Source organism: Halictus rubicundus, chromosome 9, assembly GCF_050948215.1.
Source record: "Halictus rubicundus isolate RS-2024b chromosome 9, iyHalRubi1_principal, whole genome shotgun sequence".
Taxonomy (NCBI): Eukaryota; Metazoa; Arthropoda; class Insecta; order Hymenoptera; family Halictidae; genus Halictus; species Halictus rubicundus.
In genome coordinates, this window is record NC_135157.1 from 11,429,471 (window position 1) to 11,455,118 (window position 25,648).

General features: G+C 33.1%; 6 protein-coding genes across 8 annotated transcripts; 3 read left to right on the forward strand and 3 right to left on the reverse strand.

Moving 5' to 3' along the window:
* Positions 1 to 103: 103 nt before the first annotated feature.
* On the reverse strand, positions 104 to 6,236 carry Nup154 (nuclear pore complex protein Nup154). The gene is made up of 19 exons (XM_076793028.1): positions 6,166 to 6,236; positions 5,793 to 6,075; positions 5,557 to 5,699; positions 5,333 to 5,470; positions 5,165 to 5,261; positions 4,923 to 5,086; positions 4,703 to 4,848; positions 4,348 to 4,613; positions 4,019 to 4,269; positions 3,621 to 3,874; positions 3,371 to 3,544; positions 3,079 to 3,187; positions 2,789 to 3,000; positions 2,583 to 2,680; positions 2,306 to 2,498; positions 2,128 to 2,222; positions 1,970 to 2,066; positions 525 to 1,888; positions 104 to 436 (listed from the first exon to the last, which is right to left on the reverse strand). The coding sequence occupies exons 3-19, from the start codon at positions 5,690 to 5,692 to the stop codon at positions 310 to 312; spliced, it is 3,921 nt and encodes a 1,306-aa protein (XP_076649143.1). The 5' UTR covers positions 5,693 to 5,699; positions 5,793 to 6,075; positions 6,166 to 6,236; the 3' UTR covers positions 104 to 309.
* A 294-nt stretch (positions 6,237 to 6,530) lies between these two features.
* LOC143356990 (uncharacterized) lies at positions 6,531 to 9,659 on the forward strand. Its single transcript, XM_076793105.1, has 14 exons — positions 6,531 to 6,579; positions 6,653 to 6,886; positions 6,957 to 7,024; positions 7,103 to 7,123; positions 7,212 to 7,263; positions 7,342 to 7,521; positions 7,583 to 7,747; positions 7,858 to 8,028; positions 8,090 to 8,349; positions 8,416 to 8,622; positions 8,689 to 8,835; positions 8,898 to 9,218; positions 9,278 to 9,428; positions 9,499 to 9,659. The coding sequence occupies exons 1-14, from the start codon at positions 6,531 to 6,533 to the stop codon at positions 9,657 to 9,659; spliced, it is 2,187 nt and encodes a 728-aa protein (XP_076649220.1).
* Positions 9,660 to 9,746: 87 nt separating this feature from the next.
* On the forward strand, positions 9,747 to 10,312 carry LOC143356991 (uncharacterized). Its single transcript, XM_076793106.1, has 3 exons — positions 9,747 to 9,813; positions 9,894 to 10,089; positions 10,165 to 10,312. The coding sequence occupies exons 1-3, from the start codon at positions 9,747 to 9,749 to the stop codon at positions 10,307 to 10,309; spliced, it is 408 nt and encodes a 135-aa protein (XP_076649221.1). The 3' UTR covers positions 10,310 to 10,312.
* Positions 10,313 to 10,364: 52 nt separating this feature from the next.
* Positions 10,365 to 15,760, reverse strand: LOC143356942 (eukaryotic translation initiation factor 2-alpha kinase). Its single transcript, XM_076793017.1, has 13 exons — positions 15,448 to 15,760; positions 14,706 to 14,832; positions 14,454 to 14,628; positions 14,020 to 14,176; positions 13,769 to 13,943; positions 13,433 to 13,691; positions 13,228 to 13,341; positions 12,955 to 13,138; positions 12,782 to 12,887; positions 12,500 to 12,711; positions 11,689 to 12,430; positions 11,248 to 11,595; positions 10,365 to 11,175 (listed from the first exon to the last, which is right to left on the reverse strand). The coding sequence occupies exons 1-13, from the start codon at positions 15,573 to 15,575 to the stop codon at positions 10,963 to 10,965; spliced, it is 2,940 nt and encodes a 979-aa protein (XP_076649132.1). The 5' UTR covers positions 15,576 to 15,760; the 3' UTR covers positions 10,365 to 10,962.
* A 565-nt stretch (positions 15,761 to 16,325) lies between these two features.
* Positions 16,326 to 21,218, forward strand: LOC143357487 (uncharacterized). 3 transcript variants are annotated; one of them, XM_076794014.1, is made up of 4 exons: positions 16,326 to 16,481; positions 17,159 to 17,350; positions 17,454 to 17,630; positions 19,399 to 21,218. In XM_076794014.1, exons 2-4 carry the CDS (start codon positions 17,168 to 17,170, stop codon positions 20,062 to 20,064), a joined length of 1,026 nt encoding a protein of 341 aa, XP_076650129.1. In that variant the 5' UTR covers positions 16,326 to 16,481; positions 17,159 to 17,167; the 3' UTR covers positions 20,065 to 21,218. The 3 variants fall into 3 exon arrangements, with proteins under 3 accessions (XP_076650129.1, XP_076650131.1, XP_076650130.1); XM_076794016.1 differs by having other exon boundaries at positions 16,343 to 16,481; positions 17,164 to 17,350; XM_076794015.1 differs by lacking the exon at positions 16,326 to 16,481 and adding an exon at positions 16,489 to 16,793.
* On the reverse strand, positions 20,829 to 25,257 carry Flr (actin-interacting protein 1 flr). Its single transcript, XM_076794013.1, has 13 exons — positions 25,087 to 25,257; positions 24,071 to 24,192; positions 23,900 to 23,990; positions 23,663 to 23,810; positions 23,424 to 23,591; positions 23,170 to 23,338; positions 22,967 to 23,095; positions 22,777 to 22,881; positions 22,387 to 22,707; positions 22,186 to 22,305; positions 21,956 to 22,114; positions 21,432 to 21,582; positions 20,829 to 21,344 (listed from the first exon to the last, which is right to left on the reverse strand). The coding sequence occupies exons 1-13, from the start codon at positions 25,100 to 25,102 to the stop codon at positions 21,235 to 21,237; spliced, it is 1,809 nt and encodes a 602-aa protein (XP_076650128.1). The 5' UTR covers positions 25,103 to 25,257; the 3' UTR covers positions 20,829 to 21,234.
* Between the last annotated feature and the right edge of the window lie 391 nt (positions 25,258 to 25,648).

Below are 25,648 nucleotides of genomic sequence, written 5' to 3' on the forward strand. Positions count from 1 at the left end.
AATTGTTGCTTTACAAGATAATTTAACACGTTCACGATGACCGTTCTGGTAACCACAAAACCACAAAAATGTTTTTGTACTACTGGTAGTGTAATGTATTAGCTACGTTGCAATTGACGTATATGGTTTTATTATGAAACGAAGGAACACTACAATATAGAAAATATTAGAACAAATGCAATACCACCTATTTACATTTCACTTTTCTTTTAGTCAAAGATCTCTCCATAGAGTGTCTTGCTCCGTTCTGATCCACAGATTTATACAATTTTATGAAACATTGTCCGCTCGACGAATTGTCGATAATTTTTACATACGATTTAAAACGCTCTGGATAGACCTGAGTTCCGTTATTAATTTTTGTCCATGAGGTTGATTGTATAAGGTAGTCAAACATTTCGATATTACATCTTGACACTTTGTGATGATTTTCCGCCTGCAATGATGTGATGGTAATTACTTAATGATCGAATAACGTAATTTAAGTAGCGTTACTTTATCTAATGTAATAAGAAATATTTTACCTAATAAAGTTGTTGGTTATATTAGAGTGATGTATGAAATAATTAACCAAATTAGCAGTTGATTGTATTAGATGGAATTCGTTTCCTTCATTTAACCAGGTTCGAGTGTCCTTTCCGATCATTTTGTAGATATCCAAAAGGTCCTCCATTGAAATTCCTAGTTGCAGGAATCCAGATATAATTCTGGCATTCGATACGTTCAATTTACATGCTTTTATCTCCAACTGCTTGATTAGGAAGTCAACTGGGAAACAATGTGGAGATCCAGAATACTCTTCGCCAAGGGATATAATTTTGCTCATTAAAATTGCCATTTTATCTTCTGCGGTAGACGTATCTTTCAATTCATTATTAATGATATTGGTCCAAATTTCTTGAATCAACATTGCGTCTTGATGGCCGGAGCAATGAATTATGGCCAACTTGCATTCCCATAATTGCAAAGAGTCCGCATACTTTTCATATAGCTTCGTAATATCGAGTAACGAATAATTTAGCGCTCTGAATGTCTCCTCGTTCAATCGATCCGTCAAATGTTGATTGTAAACCGTGTCTAGTATTTGCTGTTGTATTCTTGCCACCTCAACCTTGTCTTCCAATTCGCGTAGGAAAACTCCAAGATATGGAGCATACCCAGCTTCATCGCTTCTCATGCAAACAACCGCACGGGCTAGATATTCAACCCTTTGCGCTAATGGTATATTAGATTCTTTAGATGCCAGAGAGTCCAAGATCTTGGCCGCGGCGGCATGATTTTTGTTCCTTTCGTAGAATTGCCAGAGCAGGTCAGGTGCATTGACGCGTGTCAGGTAAGCTTCTAAGGATGGGGCTGCGAGTGCCACTAATTCTCCGTGAAGCCTTCTTTCTATCATCCAAGCGTATACCGAAACGTGAAGAGTTTCACAAGGGAAATGCAATGCGTCGTTTATGATGTCGTGCAATATCTTTTTCGCTGGAGTGACAGACACAGCTGAAGCATTCGGAGAAAGAGGCCCTGGTTTCTTCGGTACGGTGGGTGTTAACGGATTTGAAATACTCTGATTATGAAGATGATCCAATAACGTAATAAATTCTTTATAAATCTCCATCCGCTTCATGTAAGCAAATCGACCTTCTTGATCCTCGTTCGGCTCGTTGTTCTTGTAATAATGTAATGCGGCGTTATTAGGGTCTACTCTGTCTGCACAGCAGAGACATAACTCGAGTACACCCGTATAAAACTGGCACGCAATGAATTGCTGGCAAACTGCGCTCAAATTTAATCTGGGCGCCACTTCCTTGCACAGCTTTAAAGCAGACTGCAAACAAGTCTCTTTTTCCTCCGGGTTTGTACAGCTTTTCGCTTTCAGAATGATTTCGTTAGCCTATAAATTAATTTATAGAATTTATACAATTATATTCATATTCTTGTTAATGATAACTTAGAAACTTCTTTTTTTTTTTACCTTAGAACACACTGCATCTTCGCTTCTGTACAAATTCGGACAAACTTCTCGCAACCTTTGACTGACAATATCAACGGACGCGTTGTCTCCAAGATAACTGTTAAAAATTAATGTGAGGTAGTAAAAAAATATTTTCACGCTATATTCAGTCCACTTACCTATCGATAAGGTGGATAATTAATAATGAAGAAATTTCGTGGCCAATAAGGATCAGGTCTCTGAAGGTAGCTGTAGAAAATTGATTTATTTGATCCTACAAAGAAAATTTCAAAACATGTATATTCTCCCCAATATGTACTAAAAGATAAATAATAAAAAATCGTATTGGTAATTTACCTTTGACAAACAGTTAACAATGTTATTTAAATGATTTTCACACAAGATCTTCCACAGTTCTAAGACTTCACAAGCATGAGTAATGAAAATTTTTAAAGCTGCTAAGGAATTTCTTTCCTCGACTATCGGTTCTTGAAAATGACTAGATACAGTTGTTTCAAATCCATCGGTGATAGCCCTGCTAGTACTACATCTGAAAGGAATAAGTTTTAATCGACGAACGTGTAACTGAAAAATGATCACTAATAAAATCTAGAATAACGTATACAGTACATACTGTTTAGTAATATGAGTGTTTTTGTTGAGAAATGATCTTAATGCTTGCAAAAGTCCTAAAATCCAAGTAACTTGTCTTGTTGGAATGGTGCTAGAGATCTGAAATGATTAAACACACAATGCTTAATTAGTCAATCTCTTCAATAAATCTTTATATGCTGTTGCAATCGTTGGTCATAATTGAACATAAGTTACTTATTGCTTTACCTGAGTCTTGTTATTTATGGTTTCTTGCTTAATACAACGCATGCTCCATATAGGGCGAAGAATTCTTCCTACGTATAAATATAAACCATTATGCTTTGATGAGAAATGTTGCAGTGGAATGTCTGTATTAAGTCCCACAGGCACGTGTGGCCGAAAACCTTGGTATCTCATATCATAATTAGGAACTCTAGGTGTCGATGTGCGCAAGTCCACTATGCAATTCATAAATTTGGTCAGTACATTTTATAATAATGAGGGAATAAAAGCAAGACTTACACGTGCAAAGGTACCTGTATTCATATTAGCAAAACTACTATGTACATCCATTCCAGGTCCAATACTTGTTGCCACCCGCTGACTACCGTACAAAAAGAATGCTCTCGTTGCCCATTCCGCTAACTATATGTTATAAAATAAAATGGACTATTTAATAAATGTAAATATGTAGAGATGTGCCAGAAAATTTCAGGATTCAGGAGAATCCTAATATGCCCGAGAATCCCTTATATTTTCGAGTTCTCGTACACCTTTATGAATATGATATAAAATGAATGATGTCTTTGCATTTCCAATTTCAATTACCTCAGCATTTTGAGAACTTTCAAGCGTGGCTAAAATGAGACAGGTTGCGCACGCTTGATCTAATGATTGTGATTGAAAGTAGGCACGAACTGCTTCCGTATCCGGTCCACGTTGCTCCAAGAGAAGTTGTTTTAAAATATCTACTGGGCGAACTTGTACAAAAACAATCGCACCCTACGTATGTTAGAAAATATAAATAGTGAATAGATTGACTTGTCGATTGATTAAAAAAAATTGATCCAATCCATACCTGAGATGTTAAGAATATAAATTTCCTCGGAGCTTCCATGTGCTGTCTTACGAGAAGGGGTGGCTCTCCTTGAGAGCAACTTTGCTTCTCAATCCGAATAGCTGGTTCGACAAGGATTTCTGACATCGCCCATACTGGACTGTCAAGAGATAGAGGACTTTGAGTTTCGGCTAAATAATTTGTAAATGGATAAGCGTCATTACTTAAGCACAAAGCTGTTTCTGAGTCTCCATCGCATACGAGAATCAATGTTCCTGCAATAAAAGTGTCGTACTTCGTTTATTTTTGTCAATTTAAAAGTTTACATGGGTTATATATTATGGGACCCGTCCCGACCCGACATTTTTGTGTTCTCGCACACCTCTAATTACATTATGTACACACTTTCATCACAATACCTTTTCTGTAATGTGCCATTTGAACTTTCCTGGGTCTCATTACAGTAGCATTGGCAGCATATCCTGGTGGTAATCTAACATGTATTAATTGCAAGCCTTGGGGCCTACTTGTTGGATTAGTGATGGAGGTACAACTGAAGTAAAATCGTGTTCCCGTCGCTGCAACTACAACTAAATTTAAGTGCATTGATTCGGATTCTGTTATAGCAGATATGCTCACCAATGGTCGAAAGTTATTACTATCAAGAGTCCTAAAATATACAAATAAAATTGTTAGTTTCCTTTTAACTTTATGTTGCTTATGAACGTGTTCGTCATTGTGTACATACTTAACAACATGAACGGCATTTTGCACTAAAGAAGCTTGCGACAAAGATGCGACTTTGGATGCACCATCGTTATCAATATCCCAAACTGTAATTGTTCCTTTGTCGCCAAGAGTGTATAAAATGTTACGCGAATCGTCCACAGAAATTTGAATTATAGTTTCATCTTCTGATAAAGCTATAGTGACAAACGATGGCACTAGGAATGATAGTGGACCCTCGGAATGATTAATTTTTTTACAACGTTTTCCGAACCAACTACTTTCTGCCTGTACAATGAATATATAAAACAGTTTGTTATTAATTGTCGTATTACAATTACTTATTCCAATGTTCATTTTTATATAAATATTTTTACCTGATAATATATTTCATAAAGAGAACCATTTCTACCACCAAGAAAAATTCTACCACTGTTAGTGTTTGCTATTACTGTGATTCCTATACCATCTGTGGTCACTGTAAAAATTGGTTCAGGAACTAACTGCATTTCTGGTGATGTGCCTGAAGAAAAAGCAGAGAAAATAAATAATAAAGCAAAAAGAAGACTATCTAAATGATGATAAAACTGTAAATACCTTCAGAATGATCTGTTAATGTCACTCCAAGAATAGTTATTTCCACCATAGTTGTAAGAATCAATAAATATTTCACATAAGACTGAAATACTCCTGGTTTTGGCTTCACTAAGCCCACGCTTACTATAGTCTCGTTTAACCCATCAAAGTAAGCAACGTCAGTCCTAAAAAAACATTATGCTAACAATTTACTGTTTCATGTTTCATTCGCAATGTGTACAAACAGTCAAAATAATACTGACTCATTTTCATATGACCAGACATATATGTCACTATCAATTGTAAGCCAAGCTTTTGATATTTCTGTGAATAAGCCCATCATACAGTGACACTGAACATCTGAACAAATATTAAGGAATTAGACTGTACGAAAGAAAAACATAAAAACATAAAAATTTTTTAAAGGATACGATCAAAGTGTTCCATTATTTCAGATGGCAAGGAAATTTTACTGTGTAGTTTCATTTGATTTACATTAGAAAAACACATTGACATTCCATGTAAAGTGGGATAATCATTATCATCAAGACCGCTAACTGTTGGTCCACCTATGAAATAAAATGTATGTGTGTTATGCTCAGAAATAAATATATAACGAAGCTGTTATTATTTAAGCATTGAATAAATAAATTACCTTGTACATTGTATCTCATGAGATTAATTAAGGAGGGAAAATTACTATCTGCTGTAATGTGCGCATCCACGACTTTCCCTGCCATTTCCAGAGCATCTAAATGTATTTTATGCGGTTCCATTTCTGTGAGAGTCATTTTTACACTATATAAAAACAGAAAAACATTTTTAAAAATTTATATTTTCATTTTCTAATGATAAAATAATTTATTTTCTATATAATATACATTCACATACCTCAGTTGTATTTGACTGCTAAATATATATTGTAGTTGGTCTCAAGATAAACTTATAATAAATGTGAAATAAATATCTTCTGCTCTCTTTTGTTGCAAATACAACAACCAGGAGACGAAGAAACTAAATTACAGACTCTTACACAATTATTCTTAATTTAGTAACTAGCTGTTGCATTTCTATTTATAACAATTTATTGATGACACACTGATTTTTCAACTTTTTCACTGTAATACCGCACTTGAAGGTTAGATTTGTTTATATAAGTAAAACTCGAACAATACTGAAAATCGCACAATAACATAAACATATTCTTAAATGCAGGAACAATATAAAAATCAAAATGTATATATTTGCATTATAGAACACTTACAAAAATTTGTTATAATTGTTTCAATACTATCGGTGACACAAACGTTTCACGAGGTTCGTGCGGCTCGCGCCATACAGATTAATTTTAGGCTGTATATGTACATACGTGTTGTATAAAATATTGCGCATGCGTAACATTCATGAATATTATTGGTTTCCATTTATCTTGTAGATAATGATGCATTTATTTGAATTCAAACTGTGATGCTTCGTACTCTCGTATATATATAAAAACTAAACCGTTAAAATAACATAAATTAAAATAACGAAATTGGTTTATTGTTACTATTATTCAATATTCGTAAATCCATTCATATTTCAAATTTTGCACATTCATTTATTGAATGGCTTATTTTGCTATGAATAATGAACATTTCAATATTCTTGATTACATTAAGTTTTTTTACTGTTGCTGGTATTATTAATAGTTCTCTACTATTGCTGTATTATTTCAATACCTCAATAAATTTTGAATAATTTTATTATAGGGGATATATCAAGCGCTGTACAAAATCTATATTGCGAGCTTGGATTAAAAAATGACAATTCATGTCCCATCGACGGTGGCTGGACTAGTTGGAGTTTATGGAGTTCTTGTTCTGGTAAATGTGGATACAAAGGCAAGAGAAATAGACATCGCACGTGTAATAATCCACCACCTTCCAATGATGGTAGTCCGTGCATTGGTCCTAATTACCAAATTGAAACTTGCCAAATAACTGGTAACTGTGCAACAGAAATCTTACAAATTTTTTAAATCCTTTTGCATATTTTACATAAACATGTTTTTAGGATGTACAATGAAGGACTATGAAGATGTTGTGTATAATCATCCCATGCGCATAGAAGAAATGAAAATTGTCAAGCGAATACATCAAAAGTTGCCTGCTCTGATCGAATTATGTTTTTCTGTTGATTGTATGTACTCTATTGTTAAGAAAATTCTTGGAAGTAATGCAGTAAGAGATAAAACTACATTTTAATTATCATTACAATATAAATATTTTAAAAGAGTATTTAACAATAACACTAAATCTTTTCATGAAGATGCGATATTGGAATGCGATGAACTGTGTTAAATATGATGTTGGATGTCCAAGTAAATGAACTTATATTAACTAGACGTTAGCTAAAATTGCATTATAGATGGATGGTACAATATGTAATTTTTATGTAGGTCCTGGAGGCTGGAGTAGTTGGGGATTATGGTCATCATGCACTGCTGCTTGCGGAAGAGGTAAAAAGTATCGCACAAGAACCTGTAATAGTCCAGTTCCTTCAAATCCTGGATTAATGTGCGACGATTCAGCTTTGGAAATAGAAAGCTGTGTGGGACTCAATTGCAAAAAGCATTCAAGTATATTAAAAGTACTTTACAGTTAATACAAACAATTTACTATTGACTGACATCATAATAGTGGGAACTTGGACTGACTGGAGCAATTGGAGCACATGTAGTGTACAATGTGGCAATGGTATACAAATACGGGAACGATCATGCTTAAAAATGCAAAGTGCACAGGAAGCAACATGTAAAGGTCCATTTAAAGAGATAAATGCTTGTGCGATCAGTAACTGTTCAAGTAAGTATACAAAGCGTGCTGTATAATAATGAGACTGAAGAGAATAAAATTTTAGTCCACTTTTAATAGTTCAAATATTTCTGTAAAACTGTGAATGTCTTTTCTATTAGTAAATGGCCGATGGTCAGCATGGACACATTGGACACCTTGTTCATTAAATTGTGGTATAGGTACACAATTCAGAAATCGCATGTGTAACAATCCATCTCCAAGTGGCAATGGTGACTCTTGTCCTGGTTCTGCTTCTGAAGTTCGTCAATGTTTTAGAAAACCATGCACTGGTACGTTTATAATTTATAATACTGTTAATTAACAGAATAATGAAGCTATTTTAATTTACAGTTAAATCACACGAAGTAGCGCATTTTATAGAAGAAAGTAGTCTTCTGTATACAATAAATGGAAGACCTTCACGTTTACTCCATATGTATTTAAGATTTTTACCTCTGACACCATTTGGTGTGCTGATTTATCGATATGAAAGTAATTGTCGAGGATCATTCTGCGATTATGTAAAATTATCCCTGCATAATGGAAAAGTAATACTCGTGTCGCAAATATCTGGTTGTACAATGGACTTAGTTCACGAAGATAAAGTAGAAGTAAATCAGAGAGATTTTTTCTATATTTTAATATTGTATAATTTATATATACAACTTTTTATATAGATTGGGCAATGGCATATAATATTTGCAGTAATATGTGGTTCACGCGGTATATTACGTGTTGATAATCGTTTACACAGAACTTCTACTTTTTCGTGTACTCCGATATCATATAATTTGGATCATATTATGAAAGTTGGAGAATTATTTCAAGGCCAAATTCAAGAAATAATTATTAACTTTGTGTCTGTTCCACTTTCTGTACCAAAGGTGAATTGATTGTCGCTGTTGGAGCATACCATGAATAATTTAATATTTTTACACTATGTTGCTTAGGGTAAACACGATCAAAAGCATAAAAATGTTCCTTTTAATGTTATTAATGTACAATATTTACTGGGAGATGATGAAGAAGCTTTCATATCTGTTGGTTTAACAGAATCAGTTACACTTCCATGTCCAAAGAGCATGGAATCTTGGCAAGTAAGGACAGTTTCAAAAAGTTTAGCTTGGATAACAATACTTTCATAAATTTTGCAATGCAGATCACAATGGCAATAAAAGTAGAAAATATAAACGGTATTGTGGCAATCATACCAGACGATTTGTCCAATAAATACATTTTACTACTGTTAGAAGAAGGAAGAGTAAAACTTAGATTTCACCAGGAAGCAGCTCATGTTGCAGCTGAAAGTATGGAACACATTTCAATAGGAGAATGGTTTGAAATAGTCCTGGTTCAAGATGGTAAAAGATTATATATGCAAATTAATGGAAATGAAAAAAGATATGTACCTTTAATTTCTGAAAGAATGGTCACAGCTGCAACCAATATATTCCTGGGAGCTGTACGTGACGAAATACGGGTAATTGTTTCCCAAAAATATTAATCCTTATTTGATCATCATAATAGATTTCACAATAGGAGAAGATATGTCCTAAGTGTGCAGATATACCACAAATGAGCTTTATTCTTGGATATTTCGATATAGATGGAAGTGAAATAGATCTATTAGCATTACCAGTATTAGAAACGACGAGCAATCGTTACACAAGCCGTACTGTTAGTTTATCTGGTACTAATTATTAATAAATCACACGCACATTATATCTAACAAATATTTGAAATTTTGTTGTAATTTATAGATTACTATGAAGAAATTCCCCTCTTAATAGGTCAAGAGCTCGAGTTATCATGTTTCTACAATAAAGCCGTCCGTGAGAAGGGAATTCTTGCAACTTCTAAAAGAACATACGTCGTATGGTTATTAATGGACAAACTATTGCAATCTTATGGAGGCAGGTAAACAGGTTTGATACATCAAACTTTTTTTTATATCTTTTTATAACAACTTATTCTTTGTTGAATAGTGATTTTTTTCACTTAAAAGACAATGGTCGCGTCAGTACCATCAGTATTGCAAGTTATACATCTCGGGAAGACATTGAAAATTTTTATTCGTGTCATATTCACCACCATAAAAATAAATCATATACAATCTCAGATCGAGCTTCTTTCACGTTTGGAATTACTGTAATAGATAAGAATAAAGGTAATGTAGAATTATTTCCTTCATCGCATTTAGTCCAAGATTCTAAAAAGTATTCAATTTCTTTTACAGAATCTAAAAATTTATTGTGGAAAGAATGGTGTTTTATGTGTATAATTACAATTGTATGTTTCATGTATATAATACTTTGGGGGATGTTCGAAAAAATACAAGAGATTCGGAAAGGGTAATATTTTATAATTTTATAAAAGTTGAAAAATATATTTGTTCTCGTTAAATTCAATAGAGACATTAATTTTAGACACGGCTTTTATAAACTTCCGAGAATACTTCGCGATGATCCTACTACTGTTATAAATTTTATTCACTCTAAAGATGGAATAACTTTGCTTGGTAGCCAACAAGCTGTAAATGAAGTAGCATTAGGAATTACAGATGACTACTAAACATTGAAACGATTAAGGAGAGTTAGAAGAATGACACTAAGAAACAAACTTACTCTTCAGCCTTTCAATAAAATATTTATATTTAATATCTTTTTTCTATAAAATAGATTTATGTTAATTTTGACTTGCAACAGTAAATACAATCACGTTTAACAGTGTACTTAAAAAGAGTAAAATTTTCGAGGTTATAATAATATGAAATAATATGATTCTAGTACAAAAACATTTAAGCTAACACGAATAAAAATTTAAAAAAATATATTTATAAAAATACCGTTTCACAACGATGGCAGCTTATATTTACAATTGGATGATGCAACATAAGATTCTATATTGAAGAAAAGAAAAACTGTAATTAACAATGTCTCTAATACTTATACTTCAGATAGCTAATGAAAGACGATGTAACATTTAAATTATATATATTGCTTTCACAGAAATATGTTTAAATTGTAAGCATTGGCTTGTTCAATAATTCTGAGTAAATGCTGTTCCATGGTGTAATGTTTTGAGCACGTACTCTCTCGTTAGTACTATATTACAATTTGTAACTGTTACAGTAGTTCAATGCAATGTAAAGTAAATGAATGAAATAAATAAAATGCATTGCTGCATCTTTCATGAGAAGAGTTTTGAAACTGATTCATAATTATTCAGGTTATATTTTCCCAGGATTCACCACTACTACTATTGGTCACAGAGGAATGTCTCAAAATCTGGGGCAAGTCGAAATGCCACTTTGTATCTTCATTTATAGTAAGTCCGTTGGCAATCTCGTAATTGAATAATGGCGGTTTTGCCTTGATACCTATCGTTGTAGGTCTATTACTAGGATTTTTATCCAGCATCATTTTAAGTAAATCATACTGAAAGTAAAAGATTTTCAATTAATTTAATTACATTAAAATATATGAGAAGTAAGCAGTTTATTCGCTTACCTCAGCTGGATGATCAATGTTAAAGTCTTTTGGAAACACTGATTTCCTTAAATTCATAAGAGCTGTTACCCTTTCCATTTCGGTAGTAAAAGGAATAAGAAGCTCAAACAAAATTATTCCCAAGGAGTAAATATCAACTTTGTAATTATAACCTAGTCCGTTTATTTGTTCTGGAGACATGTAGAGACGAGTGCCGACATTTGCGGTATGTAAATTGTTTTTTAGAAATGTATTTTCGTTCTCCGAAGTAGGTGTATGAACTTCGCCATATCCTTCCGTCATTGCGGTAACGAGTCCAAAATCGCCCACTTTTATCTTATCATCAAAAGAGAAGAATATATTTGACGGCTGAAATTCATGTAGTAAAAATAAGACGTCAAATATTTGTATTATACATTAAAAAAATATGTTTAATCGAACTATAAATAATTTCAAGATTACCTTCAAATCACGGTGAATAAGTCCTTGCAAGTGAACATATTCTACAGCTTCAACAATTTGCTGAAATATATTTAATACTCGACGACAATCTCGCGTTGATTGATTCTTCAACCACTCTCTGAGACTTAGCCTTTGGCACAGCTGCATTTGTATGTAAAGAAGCATTTTTGGGAACTTGCGAGTACTCGCCTTGTTATTCAAATCTAAAGAGAATGATCTTTGCCGCTTTCTGTTTTCTTCTTTTTCCGAATGATTACCGCCCTCAACATTTTCAAACACAATACTCTGCGAACGTGTAACGTCGTCAATGCTTGGCATTATTTCTTCACCCGTGTCGATCGAAATCGATAGATTCAAACTTTCGGTACTGCATTTGCTCATGTCGATTACATTTTCATTTGGTTTGTGTGAATCGGATGGTTCAAAAACGATGAATGAATCTTCGTCCGAATCATAGTGATTCAGCGCATCATACGCTTCGGACGCACTTTCTATCGAAGACTGGTCAGTTTGAGAAACGGTAATACACACAGAATTATTGACTTTTGTTCCAATAGGAGTTCCGTCGGAAATACATTCTAAGTTTGGCAACGCCAATCTGTTCATCCATTCTAGATCATGTTTTTCTTGCCAACCCGCAGGCGGACACTCTAACCATGCATTAAAATATCTTACAATATTCTGATGATCCAATTTGGCCAAAGCTTTCACTTCTCGCATTACACGTTCTCTCGAAGACTGGCTGTAAACAACATTATACAATAAAGAAGAATCGTTAAAAGATAGAAATTTATATATTCAAATGTCCAACCTATTTGGTAGAGCGATTCTCTTGATAGCGTAATTGCAATCATCTATTTTATTCTTTGCTTCAAAGACAACACCGTAACCTCCTTTTCCTAAACAATCCACAGGTACAAAATCTGTTAAGTAACGTGATGTAAAACTATCGATGGTTTCTTTGTCGTTGATCGTTTTTGGATTATTTGTGTTTGTCTCGATGTGTCTTTCCACTATCAAAGGCTACAAAAATTTGTCAAATCAATACTTTAATATAGTACATATTACATGACATTAATAATGTTTCTATTACCGGAAGTACTGCATCCTTGGCAACAGTGGTAGCATTCAACAGACGCTGTGTTAGCATGAAGTTTAGAAGAATTGCAGTGGTAATTGATATTATCAAAACTTCTTTCCTGTTTAAAGAAAATATTTTTCTATTAAAAGTTAGTATTTTGGGTTTCTTATCCTAATTTTACGTACCACCAGTACCACAATGAAACAATTATAACTTGAACAGGCGTATCATCGTCCTCGTCGCCGGTGTTATTAGATCGAAATGGCCTTTCGTTTTCCTCGGTAATTGTTGAGTTCGAATTAGTACGATTACATTGTTTGTTATTATCCAATTGCAACTGATCTTTTGAATACAAGTAAAATCCACTGTCTGTCAACAGATGTTTATTAAAAGAAAAAATATTATGTAACGAACTTATCGTTTCATTGTTAAGAGATTTTTCAAAATTGAAAATATACCCGTTATGTACTCCGATAACGCAGTGGTACTTTGTACGTCATTTATCTGAAGCAAAGCATTGTTATCGGGATCATTGTCTTCTGGAACTGGAAGAGTTCTTATAATTTCATCACCTAAAATACACAATATTTTCATATACCCTCACTACAGAAAATGACTAAATAACTACATTTTTTATAGCAAGCGGAAAACAAAGTTTCATACCAATAGCAGGATAAAGCTGCAGTGGATATTTCGAAGATTGAATGTATGGTAACGATTGTTCCAATGATTTATACAATTCTGTATTTTCTTGTACATATAACTGTCTACCATGTTTACCCAAATAAATTCCTGGATTAATTGAGAATTCTGTACCCCAAGACCACTGCATACTATCAAATAAATTAACTTCTTTTAAATACTTATGCCCATTGTTTGTATTTGAATGCTCACGCCATATAGTAACAATTGGAGAGTCAAACTAATAAAACATAAATGCAAATAATTAGTACAGGGTTTTCAAACTAAATCTAGTTTCTATATTTCTCTAAAACTCACCTTATACTGCCACAATTTTACTGTAGGATTATTTTTATTAACAGCCCAGATCAAACCATCAGGTACAACAACTTTAATTTCAATATCCCTAATATGAGCTGCAATTTCATTGTGGCAATATGTATCGGAATTAGGAACCAATACCAACTCGTGTTGGCCGACACTGAAGTTCCATCTATTTAAGGATATGTTGTTTTACATAGAATTTATATGATTAACAATAATCTAAATTCATTGAAATTATAACTTACCTTTCATGACCAGTACGTGGTTCAACCGCTCGTACTGTTTGTTGAAACCGTTGAACAATAAGCACATCTCGCTCAATATACGATTCTCCTTCAGTGTTATTAGTGCAACCATTAATTCCACATTCATATAATATCTTTCCAGTTGTACTTGAAACTCCTGTTGTAAAAAAAGCTATTTAAATTGATATAATTACATGTAATTTTTGAAACTTAAAAATGTGGAAGAATTGATACTATTTTATTTTGTTATGGAGAGAATGCAGTAGTATGGCTTTATTCATCCTTATAATATCCTACATTTACAAAACTATCTTATCCACACATTCGGTTCATTCTCTCTCTCTCACTTATTCTTACTCTGTCCTACTCTATTATTGTCCCATTATTGCACCCTTCCCTACTATCTCTCATGGATACATAATTGAAATATTTACCATAAGATTTTACTTCCCTACCACCGGAAAGTACTAAATCATCAGAATAACGGAAAGACGACTGTATTAACTGTGTTGCAGACACAGGTACTGCTTCTAAATTTTCCTTGTCCAATTTATATAATCCTCCACTTAAAGATGGTATAAAATAAACCCTTTTGCCATTATCATTGAACTAGAAACGACAATAAGTAAGTAAGAAGTGGATGAAAACTTAGAATATATTTATAAAAATATTTAACATTTATATACTTCTCTATAATGAATATTAGATGATAACATAGGTCCTTCATTAAAATCTAAGGTCCATTGTTTCTTCCCTAAATTGCTCACATCCAGAGCAGATATTTTCCCATCTAATGTACTTACAAAAAGTAAGCTGAAAAACATAGACATATTTTTAGTTTCTATTATAAGTCAAATAATAACATAATTAATGTTTGCCTTATTCTTTGACTCACTTGACATAAAAATATATAGTTTACATGACTCATTTAAGGTTTCAATTGTGATTGTTAGAGAAGTGAACGAAATAATAAAATTACAACAAAACAACATCGAAATTATATAACGGTTTTAAATGCAGGCAAGCAGCAGGTGCTCCTTCTATTCTAATTATTGCATCGTTTCTATATTTGTATTCGTACAATTAAACTATAATTTTATGCATTTATAGCAAACGTAACTAATTAAAAGATGACAATGCGAAAACAATTGTAAGATTTAATCCAAATTCCATTGTTTTCACTTGGTAAGAAGATTCATTGCAATAATCAGTTTTCATTTAATTCCTTTTTTCGTAAATCAATCCACATAAGTATACATTTTTATCAACGTTCGTAGTCTAATAATATGATTCCATCAAATTTGAATAATGTTAATAAAATTGTGAATAAGTGAGGTCGAGTAAAAAATGTATGTCGAATAATAAAGTGTCATCAAGTAACACGTCATAAACATCAGATGTGTACAAAGTAGTTTTCGATTAAATTACCTTCGAAATGTTTTCTGGTCGTACAACGTCAACTGTTTTCTATCGTTGCTGTTGATCAGCGGGAATATGAACACTATTGTGAACAGTAAACGAAACCATACTCGTCCCCGTAAATGCGTGTTAAACATTTTCTACATTCGTAAAAAAAAATTGATTACTTAAATACTACATTTTGTTTGAATGTTTACGTGGAACAATGTGCGCGACGTTTTATCGCGATATTTGATTAAAATACAATTGATAATGGTTAAACGTCGCACACCGATGAACCATGGTCAGTTCTGATAATTTTCAACAAACAGAAACTCTAGCGGCACCTGTTGGGAAGACCTTACTTACAGAGTATTTACATATGTATACATGCGCAGGTAAGAATACAGTGGAACGTGTCGTATACGTGCTGTATTTATTTATATACATACATATTTTACACGTAAAACCAATTTACCATTTACCACTTTCAATTAAATTAGAAAATTACAATATAATTGATATTTCATATAAAATTGAACATTTTTCAAATTCATATGTATAGTACCTAGCGCTTCCCGACTTTTCAAACTAATTTTACTCGAATACAAAATCTCATATGAACAAATTTCATTCTATATTTTTTACTTATTTTTCTCGAAGAACTGTTCTCTTTCCTATGGTACCATCGATACTCGAATGTTTAGATATCAAAAATTTGAACGAATCAATTGACGATATAAAGAGCACAGCAAGTGGCGCTGTGATCTACGCCACAGAATTTATATTATAGATGAGTATGCCATTTTTCGCAACATCTACTTGCCATCGTGTTGAATGGTATATTTGCGAGAATATACAAGCACAGCTCGTCTGTGATACAAGCCGTTCGTAGCCCTCTAATGGCCAGAATAGAAAACACAATCACACGTCGAACAGACTTGAACGGACTATATTTTTTTCTACGTTACGGGTGATTATGGCGAGGTTTGCCAGATGGAAGTGAAGTGTCGTATAAAGAATACGTTTGTCGAATTTATCAAACGGAATTTGTTGAAGTGAGGGTAAGCGACACAGGAGATTAAATTTCGTTTTCGCGGTTCGAAGAAGTTTTGGACAGTAATGAACGGAGAAAATGGAAGTCTGTTGCCTATGAAGTTGCGAGTTAATACCTGTCCTTTCCTCCAGCCATACCCGAGTGTACAATAATAGAATTGGCTGGAACCTGCAGCCTGATTAAATAAATAGTATTGTCTATCTCTTGAACTGCTCCACCAGCAGTAACGCAACTATCCATTCGTCCGGCACATATATACTGATTAAGACAGGGCAAAATTTTTTGCCGTTTTACCAAGAGTCGCCAGACACATAACCTTGTTCGTAACAGTGTTTCCGCAGAATCTAATTTCATTATAACGTTATTTTCATCGACATATATGCGCTGTCGATCGAAGAATCGCACGAGGAAACAGTGCTTTTACATTTATTTTATTTAATATCTATTAATGCTCAAGTTATTTATTTTATCTCAATGGTTTGTTTTGCATAATTAAGAATGTTTTTTCTATTAGTTTGTTATGTTTCGTTTCTTGTAACTTACGGAGCAATAATAGATTGTCAAATGAATCATAACCGGAAGACATTTTTATATAATGAATAATGTAGAATTGTATTAATTTTGTAACGGATAGTTTTTAAGGTATGAGCAGAGTTTTAAGGTCCACAAAATTTTTATTCACAGCACAGAAATATGGAAGGTCAACAATTTTGTTTACGATGGCATAATTTTCAAAATACACTATTGAGTTCCCTTCCTAAATTGCTCGACGGTGGTTATTTAACAGATGTCACGCTAAGTGCAGGTGGCAGGCACATACATGCACACAAAATTATACTTTCAGCTTGTAGTTACTATTTTAAAGAATTATTTAAGGTATTCATAGTACGAATGTTTGAATTATTAACTGTTGAAACAAATACTGATAGAAACGAATGTTGTAGATTATTGTATTATATCAATGTAAATCAACTTTTAGGATTTAAGTTCTTTACAACATCCTGTCATTGTATTACCAGGCATGGAATATGCAAATTTGTGCGCGCTTGTCACATTTATGTATAATGGCGAGGTGAATATTTATCAAGAACAATTGCCTGCACTTTTGGCTATGGCAGACACTCTGCATGTCCGTGGATTGGCAGACATTGCTGGGGTAAGAAATCTCATATGCGTATTAATTAATATAATAAATAGACAAAGCAATGGTTGCACAAAACATTTTAGACTGGTAAGTTCATATTACAGTTAATAATATCATAGATTTTCTTAATACTTTATCGTTTTATTTGAATGCATATTTCTGGTATACCTTTTATCTGTTTCTTTTTATTTCTATGACTGTTCTACCAAACCTCTCATTTTATTGCTTTGCACATGGAATGCATGAGTGCATTTTAAATATGCATATATTATGCAATTAATTTCTTCTGAAGTATAAACCTAGTGCAATATAAATTTTAAATTACTTTAATTGCTCCTTCTAGCAATTATAATTTAAGATTATATATTTTTCTGTTGATTCGTAAGCAATAATTTCACTGCATTCAATTGTGTTAAGTTATGATAGCAATAGGTACTTAGTATTATCTGATAAACTAGTATCAATTATCCAATGAAGCTTGCCTCTGTGTGTTTTGTATAAAATGAGTAACAATGCATGTATCTTTTTGAGTGCCTTATATAAATATTGGCAATTCCTTGTTGATAATTGTCATTTCCTTGTGTTACCTGGTATACAAAAGTAGAGAAAAAGCATTTTTAAAAATACACATAAACAATAACATTAACGTATCATACTAATAAAGTTTTTACATTTTTATTAGTGTTATAATACTATTGACCAGTAAATGCAATCATTCATGAATTATGTGCAAATTATCATCTCTCAATGTAATAAAAAATTGGACTATTTATTAAGTATCTAAGTTTTCTTGTAAAAAAGATCTTGCAGATTCTTAATCTTTAAGTTTTAATTTCTCTACTTCATTAATTTTTATGTTTCCTACATTATATTCATTATTTGCATGGAATATATTAAGTGCATTAATTACATACTCAGACATCTAAAAATTAAAATCACTTCCTCTGTACAGTATTATAAGAAAATACTATCTAAAACAAATTGCATATTCGCTTTCTCCTTTTTTAATCTTTATATTACCCTATGATCGTGTTGTTTTGTTCAGGTCACTTAAATACATTCACTGTCGTTCCTCAAGAAGTACCTCACGATGGAATTACCTACTACACATGTTATGTTCATACGTGCATCGAAGGAACGATAATGAATATAAACGATATCCACGAGATCAAGGTCGTTGTGTGTGTTGCAACTAAATGCAAGTGGATGCATCCCATGGAACCTTTCCCCATAGAATGAGTTTACAGGTATATCTAAAATAGCTTTCTCCAAAAATCTCTACACAACTAAACATTCAGTAGATACTTTAGAACGATTAAGTCTTTTCTTTTCTTTTTTTACCTTTTTTTACACAACATCTACATTGCATTACAATAATGCTTACTATTTTTTTTAGTCAAGAGTGGCTATAACAAAAATTTAGAATCAATGTATACATATTTAACAGTCTTACATTCATCAGAAGGGAACAAAAGACTGCATGGAATATTTTACACAGAGTAATATGCTAAAGAGAAAGTCAATTTATACTTGATTAAATCCAGAAATATATATTGTACATGTGAAGTGTAGAATACTTTCCAGAATTATAAAATCAAGAACAGCAGACATTTTCCAATGGGTAAAGATGTTTAGGAATCTCAGAGGCTAGGTAGAACAGAAAATTTGACAAAAACAAAAGCAGAATCGTATGAGTAAAAAAATCAGTGTTCCTGATTAAAAATAAATATCATTCCCTGCTTTTACGATTACTATTATATTTTTTCTTTTTTCTTTACAGAAAAACTCAAGACACGACAATGGCTTATACGTACAACCTCCTCCAATACAACTACAAGAGAAAACTTTATCCGAACCACCAATAAAGAAAGAAAGTAGAGACAGTGTCGCGACCAGCGAATCCTTAGACACAGTCCTGGCAGCAGAAACGACGGAACATACGGAAGAGACGTTCAATGATCAAGAAAGTATACCGTACTGTGTAAAAACAAAGCCTTATTACTCTATTAATGCAAAGTTGAATCAGAGAGAAAAAGTCAGTATTCCTTCTGCTAATGCTTCATCTAACAAGTACACCGAGCAAGGATATTCAGACAGTGGAATGGACGAAAGTACACCAGTTTTAGAAGATCAGATTATTCCAGTCGAAGACACGAAACCGCCACCTGTTTGGGACGCAAATTTCAAATTTCTTACGAGCTCCGTCAGTGGTAGAACGTCTCAGAATTATAATAAATCTAGTGTTACTTGCCTTATCTGTGGGAAACAATTAAGTAATCAATATAATTTGCGGGTGCACATGGAGACTCATAGTAACAGTTCGTATAGTTGTACAGCTTGTTCTCACGTATCAAGATCGCGTGACGCGCTTAGGAAACACGTTTCTTATAGACATCCGGTAGCATCACCGCAAAAGCGTTCGCGATATAGTACACCGAAACCATAGAAGCTATTATTATTATAGATATCTTGATTTGTATTATGACCCTACTTTAGGTTACGTCTTTCACAAAAAAACGAAAAAAAAGTTAATGATGTGTTACTCAACTTAGGTCTAAGTATTTTATTAACTAGAAAACAGAATTGAAATTTAAAATTTTTAATTATGACATAAATATTCTGGTTTTTGTTATTTATTGATTAGGATATTTTTCTCGCTTTCGAATACCAAATTTTTTTCGATCAACATGGTATTGCTGTGAAAGTAATTTGATTTTTTTTTATTATAAAGCTCTTAAAATGCTTTCTTAAATACGTTTTATGCTCCCTTTAATTACAGTCGCGTTGTCGCAATTTAGTTGGAAAAAGTCCAATATAGCGTTAAGTCATACGAATTTAAAAAAAAAATACATACAAAGCAATATAAAGACTCTTCAGATTTATATAATACCTTAACTGTGTTTCCATGGATAAGGTAAATATCGTTGTTGAATATAAAAGTTGAATATTTTATTAAACGCGAGAACTTAGAAAAAGGTTCAATATAAAAAACTTATGTACCTCATCTTTGTAAGAGATATTCAGTACTAGACTGATTAAGATAGGGCAAATTAATATATATATAAATATATAATGACTCAATTATTTTGTTTTTAAATGTACAAATAATTTAAAAAGTGTGATCGCGTTACTCCGAGACCCTTAGTGTTCGAATTGTTACTGTTTTCTTGTTATCGTTACGCTGTTTTAATAAAGACAGAGTAGACAATAAATATTTTCGTTTTTTGATTTCCTTTTTTTTCTTTCACAATCAATTCTTTTTACAATCACCCAGTAGAAATCGAAGAATCAAACACCGTGTGTCTATCATTACGCTGTAAATATCTAAAAAATAATTACAGTGTGTAAAAATGTTATTTATAATTGACGCTGCGCGAAAATGTAAAAAAGTATCGCGGCGGCTTTTGTTGTTGAAGTGTCACTCGTTTTGATCATTCTTTTCAAATTTATCGAATATAAAAAGATCACAGTAGAATCTGATTAATCTTATTAAAGTATCGTATTAAAAAATAATACACAATATCCGTTGACTACAAAATAAATAAAATGCATCCAAAGATAAGCTCTTCAAAGAAAAAAGGAAACGAAAAATAAGATAAATATTATGAGAAATTAATTAAATCTTTTCTATACGCCATATCTTAGTATTGCAATCCTGTCCTACTGAGATCAATGTTTCTTCGTCAAGCCACACTAAACGCGTTATTTGGCTTTGTGGGTGCGCATCTGAAATGAAAATAATTCCATAAGACATTCATTTAACTTTTAGTTATAATATCGAAACATAGAGATTGGAAAATCAAATATCCTTACTTTTAATAATAGTATGCTTCGTGGGATTTGCAACGCTCCAAATAATGATCGTTGTATCCAGGCTACCACTTGCAACCATAGCCGAGTCAGGACACCACGCTACAGAATTCACTCTTGCGTTGTGGAAACCCCATTCCCTATTGTGTGCAAGCTGTAAAAAATACATTTCGTCAGATAATATTTGCGAAGGCAACAGCTGTTGCTCGCACAGCAGTAAGTCTCAAGCCAAAGATCTACTCACCCTCTAAGATTCCCACAAGCGTTTAGGAAGAGCAATTATTACAAACAAATATGTATGTAAGACATAGACCAACTAGCGTTTACATATATGTTTCGCCCAGAATAGATATTAATTGCACTACGTACATTAGAAGCGTGGAATATGAATTTACATCACTAAGAATGTAAGCACTGAATATGTAATGGCATATTTGGAAAGCGGTTAATATTTTACTTTGAAACTGTACATAAATAGCGTAAATTTCGATCTTCGCAATTTCTTTAAGTACTGGAAATGTTTTTACCTTGTACTCTGGGACAACATAAAGAATCACTTTTCTGTTTGCGTCGCAAGCTACCAAATACTTGTTATCAGGACTGTAAGATGCATCTGTGACTGGACCCAAGTGTTCCAGTTCAGTTTTAGGTGTCAGATTTGTGCCTGATAGTGTATAAATACGGACCTGAAAATTATATTACGGAGCTAAAGCGTCAGATTAAAAACACATACAAATACGAGACTTAATGGACATACTGTATTGTCTGATGTAGCTCCTATAGCTACATCGCCATTTTCCTGATTAATTGACACACAGGAAGGTTCGTAATCGATTGGTACACTTGATACCTTTCGGCCATCTTGGGTAACAGTAATCTAAAAATAGAATTATTATTACCAGAAGACACACGAGTGCTACACAATTGAATTAGAATGAACATATAAAACGGTTCTTACCTGCCTAACTGAAGCAATCACAACAATACCGTTGTAAATATCTAGACCCCGCGGTTGGGAGTCTAGCTTAACAACAGATGTGTCTGTATAAGCGTTAGCATCAATTTCCACCGTTCTCAAAGTGTCATCAATACCGGCGGTGTAAAGCAAATTCTTTGCGGCTTTCATCCCGTTAATTTGATTTCCATGACCGTGGCCCTGAATACGATCATTCTCTCCTGTATTTGCGTTCCAATTGGTAATGTATCCGTCATGAGATCCAGTGTAAATTGTACTTCTATCAGGACTCAATGTTAATACTGTTATTGGTTTGTTATGACCCTGAAAATGATAATAACGTCAAACTTATTCTTAATAAAATATTACCATCACATACTTCGATCGCGTTACCTTGATTATTCTAATTGGCTTCTCTGGATTGTCGACATCGAGATAATTAATAAATCCGCTTAATGACACGGACAGCAAATGTTTTCCTTGCCATAAACAGCTGACCTAAAACAAGCAAGATGCAGTTTCTAGTATAATTTCGATCTTTAACACACGACTTTGAATAACAATCTTTAGGGTACTATTATACCTGTTGATCGTCAACTGCTGGTCCCATATTGAATTCGCTAATCAGCGAACGAGTTTCCACATCCCACAGCTTGCATGTCTTATCTCCGGAAGCAGTTAATAGTTGCGTGCCATCGGGTTTCCAAGCTACCTATAGGATTGCAGTAAATTAATAAATAGTGCATATCATATTACTAGGCATCGAAGAATATTTGATTTGCTTACTCCATATACACCGCCTTGATGAGCTGGTGATCCGACTTCTCCAACTAAATCTGAAGTTGTACCATCATAAATAAATACTTTTCCATCGAATCCTGCGGATGCAAACAGATTACCGCTAGGCGAGTAACGGACAGCTTGAACAAACCTAGTGTGCTCCTGCTTGGTCATCCTGTGCAAACAAAAAGTAAACTTAGTTTGAGATATACATGAAATCTTCTGATCTGAATTATTGTTCAAAAATTAAATGTACATACTTGAACTTAAATGGTGGCCCTTCGAATACAGCGATAGTATTGTCTTCGCTTCCAGTGATCAGTCTAAATGGTCTTGTAGGTCTAAAGTCACAAGAATTAATGGGCTTACTTTGGCCCGAAATTTCACCTACAGATGTACCGGTTTCCGCCATAAAAACGTGACCAAATCTAAAGTTATGTACAAAACATAATTTATCATTTAATTCTGAACTACATTGATAAAGTATTTAACCCTTTACCTTTCCCTTCCCTCTCCAACTACCACCATACGTTGACTGTCAGGTGACCATGCTATATCCTTAATGGGTCCTCCAATGGGATGGAATTCGTTTTTCAAAATATGTTCTTTGTTAACAGTGTCCCAAATACGTACTTTGCCAGACTGGTCTGTAAGAAAAATTGGATATATTTTATATAATTGTGTATGTATGTATTATATATTTTAGGTGACACTGTTTTTTTTTAATTTCATATACCTCCTGATGCTATGTAGAAACCACTTGGAGAATATTTTGCAACATTAACTGGACAAGAATGCTCAGTATAAATATCCGCAATAGCCGGATTCTATAAAATAACAAATTATTTAGTAAGTTATATATTTTAACATTTTTTCAACGATTTAAATAAAGAATTAATATGCTCACATCAATATTTCGAATGATAACACTATTACCATTAGTGTACAAAAAGTTCTTCCCTTTAGGATCAGCACCTAAGACAAGGGGTTGCCCTCTCTGAGTCCTGGGCAATGTAGCAAAAATGTATTCTGCAAATACACGCACATATGTTTTAAAATATTATTATCATAATAATACGTGAAAAATAATTTTTCCAGGAAACTTAAATTCCAGTTAAATGTAAAATTGGAAAAGTTAATTCTACAGTAGACTATTATATTTTTCAACTGGAACTAAAATACACTTCCGTAATACATTGGCATAAGTCCAACATGCAATATTTGAAATTATTTCGAGCATACAAACTATATCTTGATCTAAAATTGTGATCATACGATTTTAATGTTCTTTGGAAGTTCCATCAACAGATTTTATTTGATAGAATTACGTATATTTAAAATCATGGTAGGTATAATCAATTATACAGAAAATACATTTTTATTGCACCGTTGACGTATTAGAAGCATTTGAAATATAATGCGAAAAATAAATTAAATTTTTAAGAAAAAATTTTAACAAATTCACGCCTATATAGAGTTCGTAATTTTAAATTAAATTGTCATCGCTTATCTTTCTTTTATGTAACGGAAAGATTTAATAAAATCTAATCTGACGAGTGACAATTATCTCAATTGTTCGACGAACCGTCATTCGAAAAGAGAGAAAAAAAGAGATAAGTTTAAAACGGAACTGAATATATTGCGAAGTAGCGAGCTGCAAATAATACCGCATTACAGAATAAAAAATAAACGCTGCACGATGATCAGTATGATAAACTTGCATACGTGGCTAAATACAACATAAGCTTAAGATTTAATCCATCTTGACATACTGTATGTGAATCATTGATGCATTTGAAGTGTTATGATTTGGCTTGAGATAAGCAACCGGAAAGTTGATAGGAATGGTATTTACATAAAAAGAACAGTAATAAATCGACTCGGCGATACTAAAAACTATCGAAACGGTACAGCGTCACTTACTTGTTTCATAGGACATTTTTATTCCCTTTATTTATTTAAATAATACTTGAAAAAACTCAACAATGAGAATCAGTTCAATGCCTCCTTCGTATCTCACTCTGCCACCCCCCCATACACTTTCCACCGAAATACTTGTTCCGCCCTTGCCTTATTTAGCTGAAGCATGAAAAACAGAGAACCAAGATCAGTAAACAACGGTCGGTCGATGACATTTAAGGTATAATTTTCAATCCACAGGAGTATGTGCATATATACTGTCACGGAGTATTACACAGGCGAAACTTCTGTCGAAATTTTTGATTTTCACGTCTTCAAGTCGAAAGACCTTGACGTACTACATGTAGACAGTGTTGCCGCTTCGACTCTGTGTTTCAAGTTAAAACTCGAAACATTGGAAAGTGCGGCAATATTTGAAACGTAGTATAGTACATAGAATATGACGTTCAACAAATATGTATAAATAATTTCGTGAACGGAATATTGCTCAAAAAATTATTTATATCGTGTCGCATATGTGACGGAATTTACTTACACATGTAAGATGAATTTTGTATCTATTTTG